Genomic DNA, 21,384 nt, shown 5'->3' on the forward strand with positions numbered 1-21,384 from the left:
AATAGACAACTTTCTGAATAATTTTTAGATCACAACGGTCAATAATTTTACGTTCTTTGGACTGTTTATCGATATTTCTAGCGAGATTTTTATCATGACACACTTATATATACCATTTTTTATTATTACGTATTTATTAATTATTTATGTTTAAGTCTAAGATCCGACTGCTTAAAGTTGCATAAAAAACACACTAATTTGGGTTTTTTGTCAATCTAAATAGGATAGATTTATGTCTACATTCTAGAGAGTATTATGAATTGTAAACTTGAAGTGGTTGCAGGCGGTTGCAAAATTGTCGAACAAAAACACTGAAACACTGAAGAACCTACACACTGCAGCTGCAGACGAAGAGATTTTATTAAGTTACTAGCTTTCCGCCCGCGGCTTCGCCCGCTTTGTCTAAAACATAATAAATTATACCCAGCAAGCACAAAACACCATTATAACAAACTTATGATAGCACGAGTTCATGTACAAAGCATTATAACCAAATCGTATATCGGCTGTATTTCTTTTATACGACTCTTATAAGTAAAATTTGGGCCCCCCCTTTAGACAGCGTTGAGCTATATAAAGGCAATTTAATAGCATTATAATTATCGTATTAAATCATTAATTAGGTCAGTTATGAGCACATGAATAAACAAATGACATTTTTTGCGACTTCATTACAGTCATTATATAGCTTTTAAAATTACAATCTGTTATTAAAATTTCATAACGATGCTAACTGTTGTAATTCCTTTGTAAAAAAGAAAATCTTATTGATTTTAAAAATATATTGATCTGTTTTTGATCGTGCAACGTTATGTGGACTTGAAATATTTAAATGTGAAAATTAATATTGAATGATGGGTAAGTACCGCCTGTATTTCTGAATGTTTTGAGTGAAATTAGCTGCGCGCATCAGTTTGTCGGGTGAAATATACATGTTATTGAGAAAGAATACACGCGCCCTCGCTAATATACTTTATTAGTATATTTTTTTTTTATAAAACATAACCTATTTTTAACAAATATCACAAAATTTAGATTATAGTAATAGTTTTAACAATTAAAGTACCTTATAAAGATATTGGTACAAAATACAAATGATTTCATTCCCTTTCTAGTCAGATCTTAGTAACTTGTATTATTTTTGTAAGATAGGAAAAGGAAAGCAAATGGCGACAAATGAAATTAAAGCTTTAGGCATTTCACGATAGCATAATAGTGCTGTTAATTTTAATATGGTTTGTCACAAAAATTAGAGCTCGTATATAGTGTAATACAAGACACTTATTATGTTCAGCCATATAACAGCACTTCGGAAATATGTTATGATGCTTAAACTCATTATACGTATTAGTGACTGATTTTTATCGAGCTTATCAGGGAACCGTAATTAGTTAGGTACTTAGTATAAAATAAATAAGCCAAGATTTTTAATTAAGCCATTTAAAAAACAAACTTGCTTGTTCTTTTCAGAACCAACATGCCCTGCAAAGTAAAGCGTTTCCCAACATAATATTATGAAGATGCCGATGAAGAATCTTTTTTTGTTTACTACAATTATTAATAAAATCAGTATACTCCTTTTTAAGTTTTCATTTGAATCCGCCTGTTTTGTAGTTTTATTGAAAGCCTTTTTATCCATTAACCAAATTCAAATTACGATGTTATTATTACTCATAGTTCTAACAATACTTTTATTTCGATCAATATATAGCTATATACTGTAGAGATGAATAGATTTGAAAGAAAACGGAGCAAAAGCAATAATTGTTATAAATTCAATGTTAATATAGGATTAGTATTAAATTAACACAATAATGGACTATTATAAAGCTTTTATTCTTTAAAAAACCAACATACGTTCAAAGGCACTATAAAATAATTTATTTATGCTTATTTAGAGCGTAACGTTATTAAAATTACCAATATAAGATAATAGTATTACTATAAGTTTGAAAGCTGTTTTAGAAGCTGTAATTTAGAATTATCCTACGTTTATTTAAGATTTTTGACATTGTAACAATTTTTTGGTAACCATAATATAACAGTTAGCATTATTTGATGAAGCAAATGCCTTTATAAAGTACTTATATTTGGATAGTGACGATTTAAATAATTAATATAACTTCAAGTCATAATTCTGTATATATTTTTGGTTAATATACAATTTATGTGCTTGCTGGGTATACTTAAACCTTCCTCTTGAATCACTCTATCTATTAAAAAAAACCGCATCAAAATCCGTTGCGTAGTTTTAAAGATTTAAGCATAGGTACATAGGGACATAGGGACAGAGAAAGCGACTTTGTTTTATACTATGTAGTGATGATACATACAATAATAGTTTTTGATTATTAATGGTTTCTTAATAAAAATCAAAAGCACATTCATTTAAAACTATTTATAGTTATGTGACAATAATACGGAAGAAATATGGATATCCATACCTATTTCTAAAATAATTAGATTATTTCTATGTATACCTACTAGACGTAGTATATTATTATTAGTCTGTGCTACTAGCTATACTAGAACTTAAGGCGACTGTATTGGTTATCAAGCAGAATGTTAATTCTAACCTTACACTTAACTTCTCGAGCACGTAGTTAACATATGTTCGATTTCAACTAATTTACAGGGAAATTGAGGCATTTTTCCACGTCACAAAACGTCATTTCACACCTCCAGTTTATTTCAATTATCGCATGTCACTTGTATTTGCACATGCGCTACGTAACGTTGGTGTAAATTATAATTATATTAGTGTAAATTTATGAAAAAGAAATGAAAATATTGTTAGATTGATCATATAATTTGTACTTACAATAATTTAAAGCAGAGTTTGTTTGAATGCGCTAATCTCAGGAACTACTAGAACGATTTTTCCGAGAAACCGAAAAATTCTTTGGAAAATTCATTGAACGTTCGATATACGTATAGAACGTAGGGTACGTGATTCCTGAGTAGTATAGGTTGTATGTGTACAACGGACGAAGCCGGGTCTAATCTTATTATAGAGAGAAAATAGTTGATACATTGCAGCACGGAAATTACAAAATATTTTTCTAAACAATATTCTGTACGAGTATTCTGTATTGCTAACAATTAAATATTAAACGGTTATTGTAAATTGTAGTTTTTCTTTGTATTTGTAAACACTGTCAATACTTTTTTAATGTTCACTTTTTAGTACCGTTGTGAATTTGAAGATATTGGTAACTATTTATCAGGTGTTTCCTGTTTTAAAAATATCTAACTACATGTTTCAATTACTTACTGAGTTCACGTAAGTCTTAAGGGAGAAAAATTAAGTAATCTGTGGTAAGGGTCATAGAAAACTCAAAAAAATAGATAACAGTACCTACTATAGAAGTATAGAGAACACTAAAATAGTTACCTTTTATTTGTAAGCAACAAATCTTATTACCAAAGTACCTATTATGCATCTGCATAGTATAAAGAGTAATAAGTTATTTATCAATGAATTAAATCAAATCAATGTTTATATGTATGAAACAGGTTTTCAAATGACTCATCCATTGTTATGGAAAAGCTATGAAACGATTAAACAGCATATCAACAACTATTCGGAAATATAACCTCCGTTCACAATATTTTCGATAATGATGCGTAAATGAAACACGTATTTTAATATAATTATTTGTAACAACTGATAATGGGATGAGTCCGTGTCAATAACAATTATTATTATTTCTATAAGTAATAATAGTTTTTTTGCCAGATATTATAACCTACTTATACAGGGTGTCTCACAGCCCCCACTATTGGTATACTAAGCGCGAAGGGCCTTGTAGTTTTGCATACACTGATCACGTAAAAAATACATTACGTAAAAAATTTTTTTGCTAAATTTTTCCTGAAAATCCATGTTTTCTTCTCTAGCTTCGCGTAGTCGGCATATACCGCTTCTTTAATGTGAGCATTTTGTCTATGAAAACATAATCTTAAACGATAGCTCACGTGCTATAGGCACAGTTGGGCGGGTTGCTTATTATGGATGTACAACATGGAGTTTTAAAAATTCATCTATTTGAAAAAAAATGCGTCTGGAATTTTATAAGTATTTTTTACGTACTCAGCGTATGCAAAACTATAACCTCCTTTGAGCTTAGTATACCAATTACCAACAGTGGGACACCCTGTATATGTATAATGTATTTATATATTTATCTACATTAACCTACATATTATGGTTTGAGAAGTTCTGAATTGATATATCGAAATATTATTGTTTGTGTTAAATCTTTGTTTTACCCTCTTCACTCCGCTCCTATTGGTCTTAGCGTGATGATAGGTATTATAGCATATAGGCTTCCACGATTAGTTTGAAAAATCGGAACCATGGTTCCTGAGATTAGCGAGTTCAAACAAACTCTTTTGCTTTATAATATAGAAGACTAACTTCTTTCAACGGCATTGCTTGTATAATTTATACAAAATAAAAAAACTTGGTACATTCCTTGATCCTGTTATATTAATGTCAAGGACCATTTAGGCTTTAAAAAAGGACATTGCCCTTATGTCTTTTAGAGTTTTGACTATAGCGAAATAAAAACAATGTATCAAGTAATTTCTGATATTATGCAACCAAACTCGTATTGTATACGTAATCGCAATTAATAATCTTATCAATGCGACGGAAAATTAGTTTTTAGGCTCGCATTCCAAACATTACATTATGCGAGATGTTTTTCCTGAATGTTGAAATGATTGAAGATCAGAAATAGAGCAAAACCCAGCTCTAGCCGTTTTTTGTACTGTTTTCTGGAGCTATTTCCTTTTTATCCAAAAGAATAAAGATATGTCAACTAATAAAAAAATACATTAAATTTCTACATATTCTTGGCTCAAAAATGGTCAAAAAATTTTGTTTACAAACCGAGTTTTGTTTACAAACAAGAAGATACCGTAATAAATTAGACGTTTTGGTTTATTAAAATGAGTTTTTAAAGTTAATTAACATTGTGTTTTTATGCAATAAAAACTAATTACGTATATTATGGGGCAGTTTTTCAATACTTGATTAAAACTTTTCCGTCAAAAGAGTATTACATAACATTATGTATTATAAAATGTTACCTGTAAATGTGAAAAGTTTTAAGAAATGGTTTATTCGACGACTAAGTTTTATCTTAGGATTTAAAATCGCCCGGTTTTATTTTTAACCTCTTAAACAAAGGAGGAGTTTCTCAACCTTATTAATTTTTAACTGTTCATTTCTTTGTTACCGCCTTTTTATTTTAACTACATACTTTTGAGAGGTCGCAATAAGTACCGAGGTAAGTTTTAGATAATATTCCGTTACAATGATATTGCTGAGGAAATATATCATTTTAAAGTCGATTTAAAACAATAGGTACTATCGTAAACAAGTACATTCAGTTACATTGTAAAACTAATATAGTATATAAGGAAAGTGTCTCACGTATTATGTACAATTTTATAGTGGGAACGTGGTCTAACTACCAGTTAGAATTAACGAATTATTTGCCGTGACCGTTTAGTATTCCTAGCCACCTAGGTGCTAGGTATGCTAGTTTTTAACTAGATAGGATAGGTACATTGGTTAGATGCCTATTTGTCTCTATTTTGAATACGATTATTCAAAAATAGATAGGTAGGTACTCATTCATGAGAATTAATTGGTATTTCGTGATGTGTGTTAAATTTAGTGTCTTACACTAATTGCCTAATATTAAATTTGAGATTTTATAAAATATTGCGTATTTTTAAGCCTAATTTTATACTAAAAACTTTTATTATCATTCATATTTTTTTTACTAAGTTTATTTAGCTATATAAATATTTTTTAGCCTATGCTGCTCAGTGAAGATGCAGCTTTCTAATGGTGAAAGAATTTTTGAAATCGGTCCAGTACCTAGTTTATGCGTGAAAACCATACATACATACATACATTTATTTATGATACTCAACAGGTTTTTTCAACTTTTAAAGTTACTTATTATAAACACCGCTCTAATAATTCAGAATGCACATAATATTAATAAAAAATGTATACATATATTATACGCTAACTTGAAGTTAGAAGTATATGGGAAATACGAATTTTTACCGTAAAAACAGAAGAATAAGACGTCATACGGATTTATTCTAATTTTATGATTAGTTAATGTTAATTATTATTATAACTTAGTTTGATTCCATTTTTTTAATATGTATCCAAGGTTGAATTTGCGTAATTATTGATATTTTGTCATCGAAAATGATTTATTACCGGCATTGTAATTTGTATGGGATTCATAGAAATAGCTGATAATCTTATACGTATAAAAATCATTCATAAATATTCAATTACGAAATTATTTCTATGCACGTTTTATTTATAAACTATAGCTTTGTTTTCATATTACTACCCTCATAGATGGTGAGGCAATCCTTCTATTGTGCAAGCTGACATTTGAATGAATTATAAGAATTTCGATCGCTGTAATAAACTAAAACATTTTTCGAAATTCACAAATTAATTTACATCTAAATACACATTTTTGCACTTTTCGCGGTAAAATTAAAATATCAAAAACTTACTGATAATGGCGAAAACGTATTGATTGATTCGTGTTCCATTCTGCCACATCAATTTTGAAATTAGAATGTTCATTTTGTTTCTTTTTTACTTTTTTTTTTAAATTGTGAAACTGTGACACTGTTTCGCGGTATTCATGCGGACACTTCTACGTCTATAAATGAACTGCTGGTTGGCGCCGGCAGATGTACGAAGAACGCAAGTATAATCTGTTCTCTTGTTGATAGTGCACGAACGTTCAAACGACAGTGTAAACAACGGAACAAGAGTGTGTTGAGTGAAAAAATTCGCACCTACCATCAATGTGCATTATGATAATTTGCTAATCACTATCAAAAGTGAGGTAATTGTGTAAAAAATTGTTTTAAATTGCGTACGCTATTATCATCAGGGCACGTGATTTATTTTTGTTCTTTCGAAGGTAAATTTTGCATAAATTAATATATTTCAGGGAAATTAGTGAAGTGACGAGTTTTTTGTTCTCTGGATACATGTGATGTTGAGAGCAGTAGGTATCAGAAGGATGTAAATATTGATGTCGGACACAGTTTTATGGAGCAGTGATTGGCGGGAAGAGTCATAGACGAAAATATAGCTCAATGTAAGAAGCAGATTTTTTTTATTACGTGGCGTCTCCATTTTGGCCTGTGGGTAATATGTTTTGTATTACTTAATTATTATTTCATTAATAATATTCTAAAATACTACTAACTACATTAAATATTAAACTAGGTCACTCATAATATAGATATACCTAAAGTATTTCCAAAACAGGTCAGTCATGCTGTAATTTAATGTCAAACATTATTATTTATGGTTATTTAAATATTTATGGCTGTTTCACGTATATTTAAATATAATTATGAAATTAAAAAGTCGCACTCTTTTCGAGCGTATGGCTTGTAACGGGTCAAGTGCACTCATTATCATTGGTTACCTGTTTATGTTGTTTATAAAATTTGCATTAGAATAAGATTGAATGCAACATCGTATTTTTTATAGAAATTCGTAGATATAAGTTCAGGTTAAATTATAATTTTAGTAGTGCTACCAACTCTAATACTTTGAGTATTCTTTTAAATACCTAATTAGGTAGGTACCTAAGTATATTGATAGGGGTTTTTATTTTATTAAGCTATTGCAAAGCTTCTATCGCGGGCCTTGAGCGCGGGGACCGAATCCAGAAATTCCGTAACGATAAAACCTCACGCTACCCACTCCGACCTGCACGGAGTTGTGGCATAGTTTTACCGCGGTCGGTTTTTTTATTTATTTGTGATTTTGCAATTTAATATGTTTCTTAGCATCGTTGAAACGGTCATCTCATCAATATGAAAATTTTGGTACATAAAATGTATTTACAAAAACCAAGGTTACATAATTATCACGCGCTTCAGGTTTTTCTAACTGGAAAAAACTTCCTAAGTTCAACTTATATTCTTAAAAAATCGTAAACGAGCGAATTAAGTAACTACGTCGTCATTGTTTGATACCCTTATGTTTTTTTGACTGAGATTTTTTTGGACAAACAATATTTTAAATTGCATTAGTTTTTAACCTACTTATGTTGCTGAAACAACGTAACCTACAAGTAGGTACTGACATCTTATAGGTAGTGGTAACTGGTAATTTTAAATTGATTTAGTTTATCTGAATCTGGAAACAGTGGAATAACAAATTCCATTTAGGTATAAATGACCCACAAAATTTCGGGTCAGTTGTAACAGGATGGCGGTTCTACAGGGGTCTTAACTCTTAGTACGCAATGACAAAAAGAAAAATGATGGTCAGAACGCTGATACCGGATACCTTAAGATACTATAATATAAAATATAACCGTATCTTAAGATAAAATATTATAGTATCTTCACCGTGTGTGACGCGCTTAAAGCAATACCTAGTATATTATTATTAGTCTGTGGCAATACCTACCAAACTTGAAACCATGCCAAAGAAAAATAATACACAAAAGATCATAGAGAAAATTTTTATATCACAGATGATCACAGATAGCATTGTTAAAAAAACAACTGCATTTATTTTTTAATTGATTAATAAATTGCTATTAATTATTCCAATTCACAATAAAAGTTCAATCGATAGTCAATGATCGTTAATAATATTATAGCGTGTTGTAAGTAGGACAAGAATTTCATTACAAAAACTACTCCGATAGTAATTTCATTGATAAATATTCGATATTTATTTTCCTTTCTGAGAAAATTAGAATTGTAGTTTGAATAGTAATATCAGATAATTCATTAATATGAAATTTATTATCTGTTTATCTTTAAATATGAAATAGACTAGCTGCGCCCCGCGGTTTCACCCGCATTGTTCCGCTCTTGTTGGTCTTAACGTGATAATATATTATAAGCCTATAACCGTCCTCGATAAATGGCCTATCTAACGCCGAAAGAATTTTTCAAATCGGACCAGTAGTTCCTGAGATTAGCGCGTTCAAACAAACAAACAAAAACTTCAGCTTTAAATATAGATAACAAAATTTTTGTTTTTGTTAACCGACTTCCAATAATGATATTTTCGCCAATTGTTAATCGATTTAAAAATTCATTAAAAAGTATGCTATAGCTTGAAGGCCTTTTTCTTTTTGAGTTGTTAGTTAAAGATTGTATTGCAAGGAGTCAGGAGAGCAAAACATCAATTTTTTTCGAGTTTCGACAACCTATTAAGATTTAAATATTGATTAAAATAAAATAATTAGCAAACTCTGTATTAATTATAACCAATTAAAATTCAGACCTTGTTAATAAATCAGGTTTTTCTGTAGTTAAATATAACAAAGGTTAAATAAAACAAAATCTTATGAACATTGTGCTTTATTGTCTTTTCAGAAACTGGTATCAAAACTTATAAACACATAAAAATCAGTTCATATTTGCGGTATAAATACAATAATATAGTAAATTACTACTATTTAACTATGAAGTGTATAAATTAACACAGGAAGAATAGAAAAAATTAGATCACGAGGCGGGATTTGAACCCGCGTCTTCTGTCCTTCCGGGGCTACGCCTGACGTTTCGGACACCCGTTTTTTCTATTCTTTCAAAAATTATATTTATAAAGCATTTGAATGCATAAAACTAAACATTATATTCAATTGTTAGTTTACTAGTTGAAGCCCGCAGCATCGCTCTAGTTACTGGATAAAATAGTATTAATTCACAAAAGAGACATTAATCCTGAGTGACAATTGCCATAGTATTTTTATTAGGGTTTTATTTGTCTTTAAAAAGTTCGTCTACAAAGTACGAGCACAAACATTTAGAAAATTATCGTCAAAATATTCGTATCGTTATCGATGACGTCACTTTTATAAATTAAAAAGTTAGTTCCTTTTACGCACGGCAGGGGCGCTTTTCAAATTCCCATACTTACAAAAGTTCTAGAAGCTTTCTATTTCATAGAAAAAATGGGTTGTCTGTAAAGTCGGTTTACTGACGATAGTTAAACGTGACAACGTCTTAGAGCGTATAAGCACTATGCGGGTAGCCCCGCATTGCGGGTAGCCGTCCGGCTGACCGCAAGCACAATTATGTACGTAATATTCATTTCTATGCGCACTGTGCGGTCTGCGGTAGCCGCATCGCAGTGCGCATAGAAATACTACGTACATAATTGTGCTTGCGGTGAGCCGGACGGCTACCCGCAATGCGGTTACCCGCATAGTGCGTATACGCTCTTAAGGCCGATTGTGCTTCTTTGTCGGTCGTTCTGCGCTCTCGCTTGCACTATGGAACGCCTCAGAGCGAGGTAACGCCGCATGAGTCATGTTTTTTCGTGCGTGCAGCCGGCTCTATCGAATTATAAGACGTTGTCACGTCAAAAAAATATATTATATTCCTTATACCTTTTAAATCATTGAGTATGCGAGTAGCGAGTTATTAGTGACTTTTATTAAAGTGAAACTTTTATTACATCGTCTCAAACTTTTTGGTCTGTGTAGCGCATGTCGCGTGTATCGCGGCTGCCGAGTAGGTATACCTACTCGGCAGCCGACCGTCACGCGACATGCGCTACACAAAGCAGTGTTCGGAACCGTTCGAACAGTTTCACTTTTACCGTGGTTTCATAAAACCACACAACATTTATTCCTTTTTAAAACAAACAATACACAGATTAAATAAAAATTTATAGTGCGCATACAAAAAATTGTTAGTTCTAATAATTATTATAAATAAACATGTACATATGAAAAATAAAGTTAAACAATACAATTATCGATTCTTTGGTACAAAATATACAAAAAGCAATCGACGCTAACTTTATACAAAAGATAAAATGTTAATAATTGTTAAATATAATAATAAATAATAATAATTTTTTTTATATTAAATTAGCTGCAACATTTCTCATATATTTTTGAAGTGAAACTCCTTCGAATCTTGTCAAAGAAGTTTCACTTCTGACACGTGTGCTCAGCACACACGCTCTATTATAAAAATCCGGCATTTTAAGTAGTGACCAAACTGTGTGTTTACAAACAGTTTAAATTTATTTACTTTAACTACAACAAAATTATGTTCCTACTTGGAATTGTAATAATTTCCTATCTAATAAAATCGAATTCTCAAAGCTTTTTATAAAAAAATACTAAAATATTGTTAAAGCAATATTAATACAGGATTGCTATTTCGCATAAATTAAAATGAAAGAAAGAGACAGGCATAATATTTATATTAAACAATTTTATATTTTCCTATAAAAAATGATATATATACACTAAACAGCAGATGAAATAAAAAATTAAAGTATCCAAATTGAAAATAAAAGCTTACTATTATGTATTTAAAATGAAAAACTAACTATTACTATATGACTGTATATTATTATAGCAAAATCTCTTTGTTAATAACACTTGCAACAAAACAATTGCAATTGAGAATTCAGACATTTTGTACAAATTGTAGTCTTCGTGTATAATGGGCCCTTTACACAATGGGCAGCGTTGGCCCAACAAATGATGGTCAATGTTGGCCGCCATTACGGTGATTAACTCAAAACTCAAACTCAAACATTTATTTATTCAATTAGACTTCCTATAGAAGCACTTTTGAAACGTCATTACATATTTTAAAATTTACCACCGATTCGGAAAGCAGTATCTATTATTATGATTATGAATAAACATCTACAATGACGGCCGATCATAGACATTTAGGCCCTCTACACTATCGTGATTGTCTCTACTCGCCCAACGCTGCCCATTGTGAAGAGGGACCTTTTTATTAAATACAATAATAGCTACAAAATTATTTCATTCTTATAACTCCTCGTTAGATGTTTGTGAGGTAACACTATTGAATTTAGCAGTATCCTCTCTGCTGGCATTGTTACTCCGGCACCTGAAAAAAATGAAATCCATACTAATATTATAAATGCGAAAGTAACTCTGTCTGTCTGTCTGTTACTCAATCACGCCTAAACTACTGAACTAATTTGCTTGAAATTTGGTATGGAGATATTTTTATACCCGAGAAAGGACATAGGCTACTTTTTATTACGAAATATGTACCACGGGCGAAGCCGGGGCGGACCGCTAGTAATTAATAAAACATTTTCTGCTGAAACCACTATAATATTTGATATTATCGAAAAAAATGTGTGCGTGTACTAGTGTACACACGTAAGAAGTGAAACTTCTCTATCACCTTATTTTTCAAATAATAATTTACTATATGCAACTTTACAGAAATACGTCGAATCACGCGTGGTAGGCATAAGAAAAAGATGGCGCGTAACGGAAAATTTGTCACGCGTAACGAAAAAATGTTACACTAAATTTTTTTCCAACCCCGATAAAGAAGTTTCACTTCAATAAATAACATAGTCGAAATTGATATCATAATATTATCACAACTCACAATAGGTTTATTTAGCCACTATGGAAAAAGAAGTATATTTTCTGACGAATTAGCTTGCCATATGTTCATAATACATATTACTATAATAAATATAATCAAAACAACTGCCAGACAAAACAAACAAGGATTTTTTCTTAAACAAAAATACAATTATGATTTTCTATACATATTCTAAAGAAAAAAAGTTGTGTAATTTTCACTCACCCAATATAGTAACCGATGGATTCAACCTGCCATCATTATTAAAAAGCGGCGTATTGTCCATTTTCGCGAAGGGCTTGTTGGGGTCCGGGTCGGGCGGGGTCCCTTCTACCCGAGACCACTCGCCTACTGAACAGTCTTGGCCCACTAAATAATAATAATAAATAGTTATTTTTTAACAAAAAAACCGCCTTCCAATTGTCAAAACTACGCAAAATGTTACAAAAACACAACAAGATTCAAATAAATAAAATAATAAAAAGAGCGTGTGTGCCGAGCACACGTGTCAGCAGTGAAACTTCTTTGGCAAGATTCAAAGATAAAATCATCGCCTTACTCCATGACGTGTCGGTATTGCCATGAAATTTTTATTATTAATTAAATTAAAAATTGAATAAATAACACTCACCAATAGAATACATAACCAGCGCATGTTCGTGTATAGTAGCGTGGTTTAATATAATCGACTCTTTTATCCTAACGCCTGCTTTTATCGTCACTCCCGCACCGATGGACACGTTTGGACCTATCTGTTAAAAAAATTAGAAATAAATCTAAATATTGTCAATTTGCAGAATTAATGAAATTGTAATGTTTATAACACATAGAAATGGTCATATTTTGAGTCATTTACTTCCAACTAAGTAATTAAATATGACTATAATTATTAATCAATAGTTTATTTATTTGTTTATTTGTACAAGCACTTCTAAGGAATTACTGGTTTGAATTAATATATTACGTTTGTGTTGGATGAATTATTGGCCAGAAAATAGAAGTAAGTTTTATTTTTGCAAGTAATTTGAATTATCGCTGTTATAACAGCTGTAAAACACATTAAAGGGCTTGGTCTAGTAGTGCAAACAAATGCATCCTGTCATCCTATATGTAAATAATACAAATGTACTAAGGGAAAGTTGCTCCACTTAATTTTTAAAAATTAAATCATTCGTATAATTTAATATTCGTAATAAGTACCAAAAATGACAATTTGAAACAATTTTCGTGAAAATTACACCGGGTGATTTTTTTTTATCAGTACACAAAATTTGCGAATACTTTCTATTGATATCTTCAACTTCATGTTTATATAACTGATCAACTTTTACAAAGAAATTTGGACGAAATATAAAAAAAATAAGCTTTCCATACAAAATGCATAACTCTATACATTTTTTTCGACCTAAGTTTCTTAGTGAAAGTTGTTCAGTTTAACTAATAAAACGGATAAACAAATTTTGTTGTATCAAAATGTAATGTTTGTGTTAAAAAATTATAAAATAGAAAAATACGCAAATGAAAACAAAAGATATTTATTTCTGACTAGCTTCCGCCCGCGACTCCGTCCGCGCGGATGTCAGTCTTCGCGTCTTCTATAGATTTATTATATTATGTTTAATATATAGATTTATATTGATAAACCTAATAAATCTTTTGCTAGCATTCTGATGCTTTATCGGTTGCACTGGATTTATCTCTTTTTTTTCAATCGCTTGAATGATATAGGATGGGTCCTTGATGGGCATCGAATGCTGAAGTCTCGAATCAATCAATTCTGACAGTAGGCAATTTATGTAAAATCCAATAATGGTCCATCATTTTATTTTGCATACTTTTACGTTACATACTTTTTTATATATTCTATTTTTAACGAATGATTCACTCCAGTCCAAACAGCAAATAAGCAGACTTCTGCTTCTGCAACGTTTAGTTGTCCCTGAATTTGGAAAAAATAGTCATGATTCTTATCTATGACAAAAGTGTTATTTTTTGCATTGTATTTCAAATATTAAATTTTTTTTAACCGCATCTTCCGCATTCATGTCTTTTGCCGGAATTAGACATTTAACTTCTACTAGTCCCATTTTCCCTTTTTGATATGGGAGTGTATAAAGTAAATTTTTTAGATATTTCTCGTTATACTTTTAAAAAGTTATTATTGTCATTTTGCTCATTAGGTAAAGTAATTTCGATATCAGTTTTAAGTTTTTTGATACCTGCAATAATAACGTCATAATCGCCTGCACATACTTATCGATTACATTTACACCCTGTATACAATCCACCATCCACATTCATAATGTTTTCCTGTCCTCCTCTCCTTTACGCTGTTCACCGATACATTTTAAATGAGTAAATCTGCTACCACTGAAGGATGTTTCATTGTGATCAGCAAATTTTCACCACTGTTGTCGATTATTTGTTTTTCATTTTTAATCAGCAATTGGGAATCATCAGTTTTGTTTTTTGCAGATTGGTGATGTACCCTAACAATACGTCGAAAAGGGAAAGCATCAACGAATTATCGTTTTCGTCCTCTTTTTTTATTCTTCGCGTCTCTGTTACTTCTGTTTGTTTAGTTCTCAACCCCACTGAATTTTGATGATGTGATGATAATCCATTCGTTTTAATATTGGTACTTAGAGTTTTTTGGTAGTTTTGTAGTTAGACTAAACTAGAAATGGTGGACTAAATTTGTCAGCGCGTCTGTAAGATCAGAATATAAAACCAACATCCTGTATTTAAGTTACAAAATTAATAATCAAACAACATGCCGCTACGTTGAAAATGACTAGAAGAAAAAATTAAAACACCTCGGATCAATTTTGGAGTAAACAAATCATTTTCCCCGTATGGGGATTTCCCCGGATGAACTTGGGAAGTTCAAGTTCTCAATACAAGTTTATATTATATTTCGTATTTCTCAAACGAAAAATAAACATTTTTGGAACTTCAAAAAAATTATATTAAAAGAAAATTTATGAGCTTACTTTAGTTTTAAAGAAATATATATACATCCCTTTACTGACACCCCGTAAAATAAAGAAATTGTTGCCTGTAAAATAAAGAAATTGTTGTATGTTCGAAGATAATTTTTTTTCTAGTAGTTACACGCGTATTTTTTTCGTTTATTTTCCATATCGAAATCAAATGTTTAAAAATACGAATATTTGCACAAAACTAAGATAAAAATAATCAATTAACAAAAATATTAAATTTAATGAAGTAGAGCAACTTTCACTTCGGTATGAAGGAAAATCGAGCGTAGAGCACACGTCAGAACGCTCCGGCCCAAGGAGCGCGACTAAAGAAATTCGCTAGGATTTTTCCTTATTATTTTAAATATTTTTTTAATATTTAAAGAATTATCAAAATTCAAAAAAAAATTTTTTTAAAGGATTAATACTCATTGGTCTTCAACCAACTCGAATAAATTAATGGAAAAAATAACTTTTAGCAGTATTTATCAATCGATTTTGTAAGGCAAAAAATGGGAAATTTAATGAATTTATAACGCTCTAATTAAGAAAATCATAAGTTTTTCGGCAATTGTATTCAGCAGTTTTTAATAACGACTATATAAGGATAATAATGCGCTGATCAGATTATGTAAATTGTAATCGGTTGCAACGTAGTGAGTGCACAAACTTAGCTCGAAATGATTTTGGGGGAAAGAGACTTATTAGACCGGGAGATACTGACACAAAATTTCGAGTCATTTGTAACAGGATGGCGGTTCTACAGGGGTCTTAGTACGCAATGACAAAAAGAAAAATGATGGTGTGAACGCTGGTACCGGTGGGTTAGTCGCGTGGGCGTTAGTCGAACTCGTCGGAAAAATAGCGAAAGTCAAACGATTTGTAACACAAAAATTTTAGAATTTACCGATAGCCCATAAAAAAGAAGTAGGCGGTAGTGTCATGCCATACTTTTCCGGTATGACTTACAGCCCGCCATACCGACGCGAATGTGTTGATTTAAAAAAAACAATTATTCAACCATTTGTACCAAGCTAACTTTTGCACAGGTAACCATCGTCGTGCAGCCATTTACGAAAATCGCCATGCCATACTTTTCGGACGATTCCAAATGGTCGCCATACCGCCGAAAATCTGCAAAAATTTTTTATTTCGCCTATCTTTTTGTACCAGTATTGCATTTGGCTTTTTGGAGAGTATTTGATAAAATGTGACCATTAATATATTTGCCATACTTCTAGTAGGGGGAAAAAGTGCTGTCATACTTGAAAAATAAATTTATTATTAATTTATATAAGTGAAGATTTCCAACACCTAGATCTTTGAAATTTTGTATTTATATTCGTTGATCCTCCAACTTACAGGAAAAATAAGTGCCATACTGTTACAAATCGTTTGACTTTCGCTATTTTCCGATGAGTTCGACTAACGCCCACGCGACTAAGCCGCCGGTACCAGCGTTCACACCATCATTTTTCTTTTTGTCATTGCGTACTAAGAACCCTGTAGAACCGCCATCCTGTTACAAATGACTCGAAATTTTGTGTCAGTATCTCCCGGTCTATATCTTGAAGGCCTGATTAAGGTAACATAAAGTAACTTTATAAATGTGAAAAAATTCACGCGCATTGCGTATATAACACTAATTGATAAACAAGAAAAAAAAATTCAGTTTATCATTTCATTAGCCGGGAAAAAATTGTCAAATAACTTGTTGAAAACGCAATTTTGCTAGACTGCAGCCTTAACGGATACATTAACTTGTCTGTAATTTCAATGTCATAGTGTATTTCTTAACAATTATTTTTTAAAGAATTATGTTTATTTCACAAAAAAAAAATACGGAATTTGTAGAGCCATTCTCGAGTTTTACGCTTACCAACACATTTGACTTTTTGGCAACATATCTATACTAATATTATAAAGCTGAAGAGTTCGTTTGAACGCGCTAATCTCGGGAACTACTGGTCCGATTTGAAAAATTCTTTCGGTGTTAGATAGCCCATTTATCGAGGAAGGCTATAGGCTATATATTATCATCTCGCTGAGACCAACAGGAGCGGAGAAATGCGGGTAAAACCGCGGGGAACAGTGAGTTTATTATATAGACTATATCTTATACTTACCACAGCAGTACTATCTACAACAGCAGTGGGATGTATGAACACATCTGGTGTTATTTTACACGGCGCTTTACTGGACTCGTTTCGATGCAGTTCTAAATAATGCCTGTTCGCGTATATCGCTGAACTAGCGGTTTTCACTTGGGACCACCAGTTTGTTACCTAAATAAATAAAAAATGTAATAAAAATACAGAAAACGAATCATATCTAAGTATTAAAATATTATTTCATTTAAAAACTCTTTTTAAATATCTATAGATAGAATATGTAGTGTTTTAACAATATGTAATAGATTATTTATCTAATCATTTTTTAATCAAGATAGTATTGATATTGAATATTGATTGTACCTAATAGAAAAAGATCAAGATTTTATTCAAGTTATGTTGATATTTCTTACATTACAATATAAACTTATTGATCATAAAGACTATATAGAAATTATGTCAAACCTGTAGTGCATACAATTTGTTTGTCCCAGCGAGGGGCGATAACACATCTTGCTCCCACGACATGTATCCCGGACCGCCTTGACCGTTTGAACTGAAAGCAATTTATTTCCTTTTTCTTGTATTTTTTGAAGTGAAAACTTCTTTAGCGGCGTTGAGCACTTTTTCTGTAATGGGTATAAAATCTTAAACTCGCGTCAGGACACGTGACCTGATCGAAAAAGCGTAAGACGGATACCATTCCAAAATATCAAACATGCTCAACGTTAATAATCAAGTTTTCACTTCTGCCGGCACTCCCGGAGTGCAACCCGTCTTTTTTTTACAATAAAAATACCTGGGGTATTTTTAAATGTAATTATGATAGTTTTGATAGATAGTCTATAGAATAACAATCATCACATCATCAAAAAATCATTGAAAGATAATTTTTATAAAAGAAATTTTATTAGATTTAATTTAATAGTCAATTTTTGACATGAGTTATTGACATGCAAGAATCATGATGAGCCTATATTATTTGCCATATTTACTATAACATTATAATAAATATATCAACACTATTCAATTTTGTGTTAAATATCTATATTCATTTTCTTTATTAGGTGCTTTAATAACAAATACTTAAATATATGACTTCAAATTATCTAGAATACATGCATACCCATAAAACTGATCCTGTTTCCTCTGAAACGCCTCTGCCATGATCTGAAACACTCGCAGCGAACACACATACACTCCACAATTGATCAACGTTGACACATAACCGCGCGGCTTCTCTACGTAATGGCTGACTGCGCCTGTGTTAGTGTCTCTTACCATACAACCATAGAATATTGATTGTTGGCGGGTCGCTTCTGTACCCATTATTGTTACCTGAAAGTAGTTTAGTTTTGTTTTTGGTGCCGAGTTTAAGGATATTTGGTGAAGAGATACATGATGAATACATTATACATAAATAAATAAATTTTTAATTTAGTACTATTACATGATAGATTTATATTGTACTGAACAATAACTTCAACGAACAATAAATTCTTTATTTTTGCTATCGCAACTTATTACTATAGTCTGATATATTTATATTAATTTTAAGTGCCGATTTCAGGATATTAGCAATCGCAAGAGGTCAAATTACTAAGATTATTTATATATCAAAAATGGTTTATCATTTTTTTACCTATCTATGTAAAAAGACTAGAGCATGTACTTCTGAGAGAATGTTTTCTTATAAATTTATAAAGAATATAAAAAATTCGATCACGAGGCGGGACTCGAATGTTTTCTTATTCACTGTTTTTTTTAATATTTCGAACTATGAACATGTCAAATATTTCACCCTATGTTTGATACACCTGATTTTATAACCAACAAGCTTAACATTAAATATAACAAAAAACTACAAGTTCATAGTGTTACATATAAAATATTAAAATTACAAACCAAAGCGTCCGGCCTTCCTTCATGAAACTCCCACAGTTCTTTCAAAGGGAAATCAGCACAAACATCACCATTAAGGAGAAAGAATGCTGCAGGGTTGCCAGCCCGCACTTGGTCTCTGAAATGGTATAGACCTCCTCCTGTTCCTAATGGCATGAATTCATGGAGATACCTACAAGTTTTTGAAGTGAATGTTAATGAAACAAAGAACAATGAAAAAGGGAAAAGGAAAGCTTTTTCTTTTAATAAATGCAGTGTTTGGAGTTTCATTGGATAAATATAAATCAACAAAGCTAAAAATTTTATATTGCTGATAATACTCTGGATAATTTAGCTTTCTTATAGTTCATAATAAAGCTACATTAACCTGACTATTATTATTATGACTGGATGAAAGAAGATAAATTACTTTTGAAATTGAATGACAGAAGACATTGGTAGTGTAGCAAAAAAATGTTTAATTTTGAAGCAAAATCAAAAGCACATTTGAATTTTGGTGTAAGTATTAGAGTATAAATCTATATTAATTTACCTTATAATCAAATGATACTCCTTCTGCATATCACTCACAAACTGTGCCATCAAAGTGGCTGGGTAGGACCCAATAATTAATATTTCTTTACATTCTTCCAACTTAGCACATGCTGCTATGTGATGCTGTATTAACGGTAAGCCAGCTATGGGAAATAGAGGTTTGGGTGTATCTAAAGATAAAGGCCTGAACCTTGTGCCTGAAAAGAGGTTTAATATTATTTTTTGTGACTTGGTGGTTATATTAATAGCTATATTATAAGAATGTTATCATTTGTACATGTTGCAATTTAGTTACGTACAGTAAGTATTCATGTTTCACTTCAATTTGAGATAAAGAGACAAAATATTGTTAATTATACAAATATGTTATAAAACTATGAATCTAAAATACGTGTTACATTCTGATTAAAACTAAAGATGTTTCAAGGATTTGTATGACAAGACATTATAATATGGAATGCATACAATGTAAACTTTACGGTATAATTTCTTATCAATAGTTAGCACTATTGAACAAAAGATTGAAAAACCCTGATGTTTGCTTACCTTTTTGTGGTCCCCCAATAAGTATCACAGCTTTCAACATTGCACATTAATTTACAATGTCAAATCATTAAACGATAATGTATAGAATTATCAATAAACTTAGTTTTATGTTTGTTTACAATGCAGTTCTATAAATTGAGTAGGTAGTAGGTAGGCCGTAGGTACTTGCAACCGGCTCGTATTCCGTTTACGACTACCTATACAGATAAGAAATTACACGTCATACATTTGTCAACTGTCACTGTCAGATTGACGGAACGCAAGTTACCAGAAGTTTCGTTTAGAAATAGAAATTAAACGATATGGTAACGATTGAAAGTAATGAAATCACATTGACATATTAATATTATACAAAATATGTAAGTTGTATAAATATGTATTATTAATATGTTTGATAAAATTAGCTCGTGTTTTTACAATTTTTTTATGTGTGGTGTAAAACCTGCTTAAGATTATCTTAGCCTTCCACAATTAAAAAAGAACATATACATATATATTTTTTTAATTATGGAATTAGAATTTAACTTTCTACCGTAGACGCCTTAGTACACATTCATTTATATTTTTTATTCACATAATATTTTATAACATACCTCTTTTTTTAATGATGAGGTATTTCTAGATTGTTAGTGATTTTATATTCATTACTTCTGCAATAATATATTATCATACTGAATTCTGAAAGTTCGCCAAGTTTGAAAAATAATGTGGGTTCCATTGCCGTTTGACGCTTTTCAAGTTTTTGAAATTATTATCACATTGCTTGTCGTAATACAGGTAAGAGTTATTTTGTTATTTTGCTGTCGTATACGAATATAATTGGAAAATCATGTCTACTGTTTTAGCCAGTTCCATTTCTTGCTTGTCCGTATAGCGTATTA

General features: G+C 31.0%; 3 protein-coding genes across 3 annotated transcripts in view; 1 reads left to right on the plus strand and 2 right to left on the minus strand.

The window, feature by feature from the left end:
• Positions 1–6,824, minus strand: part of LOC149477290 (facilitated trehalose transporter Tret1-like) — a 32,487-nt gene extending 25,663 nt beyond the window's left edge. The window contains exon 1 of the mRNA XM_089710798.1: positions 6,565–6,824. Within this exon, the coding sequence (XP_089566924.1) occupies positions 6,565–6,637 (73 nt within the window). The 5' untranslated portion in view covers positions 6,638–6,824. The remainder of the gene's footprint in view (positions 1–6,564) is intronic.
• The window catches only part of LOC149477284 (retinaldehyde-binding protein 1-like), a 171,195-nt gene that overhangs the window by 131,476 nt on the left and 18,335 nt on the right, over positions 1–21,384 (plus strand). The gene's annotated exons all lie outside the window — the stretch shown is intronic.
• Gmppa (GDP-mannose pyrophosphorylase A) lies at positions 11,249–20,667 on the minus strand. Its single transcript, XM_089710801.1, has 9 exons — positions 20,504–20,667; positions 19,956–20,154; positions 19,427–19,595; positions 18,648–18,859; positions 17,987–18,077; positions 17,537–17,695; positions 13,061–13,181; positions 12,655–12,798; positions 11,249–11,931 (listed from the first exon to the last, which is right to left on the minus strand). The coding sequence occupies exons 1-9, from the start codon at positions 20,541–20,543 to the stop codon at positions 11,831–11,833; spliced, it is 1,236 nt and encodes a 411-aa protein (XP_089566927.1). The 5' UTR covers positions 20,544–20,667; the 3' UTR covers positions 11,249–11,830.

This window comes from Colias philodice, chromosome 25 (assembly GCF_061535455.1).
Source record: "Colias philodice isolate Cphi_HAF_F1 chromosome 25, ilColPhil1 Martin Lab GWU primary, whole genome shotgun sequence".
Classification (NCBI taxonomy): Eukaryota; Metazoa; Arthropoda; class Insecta; order Lepidoptera; family Pieridae; genus Colias; species Colias philodice.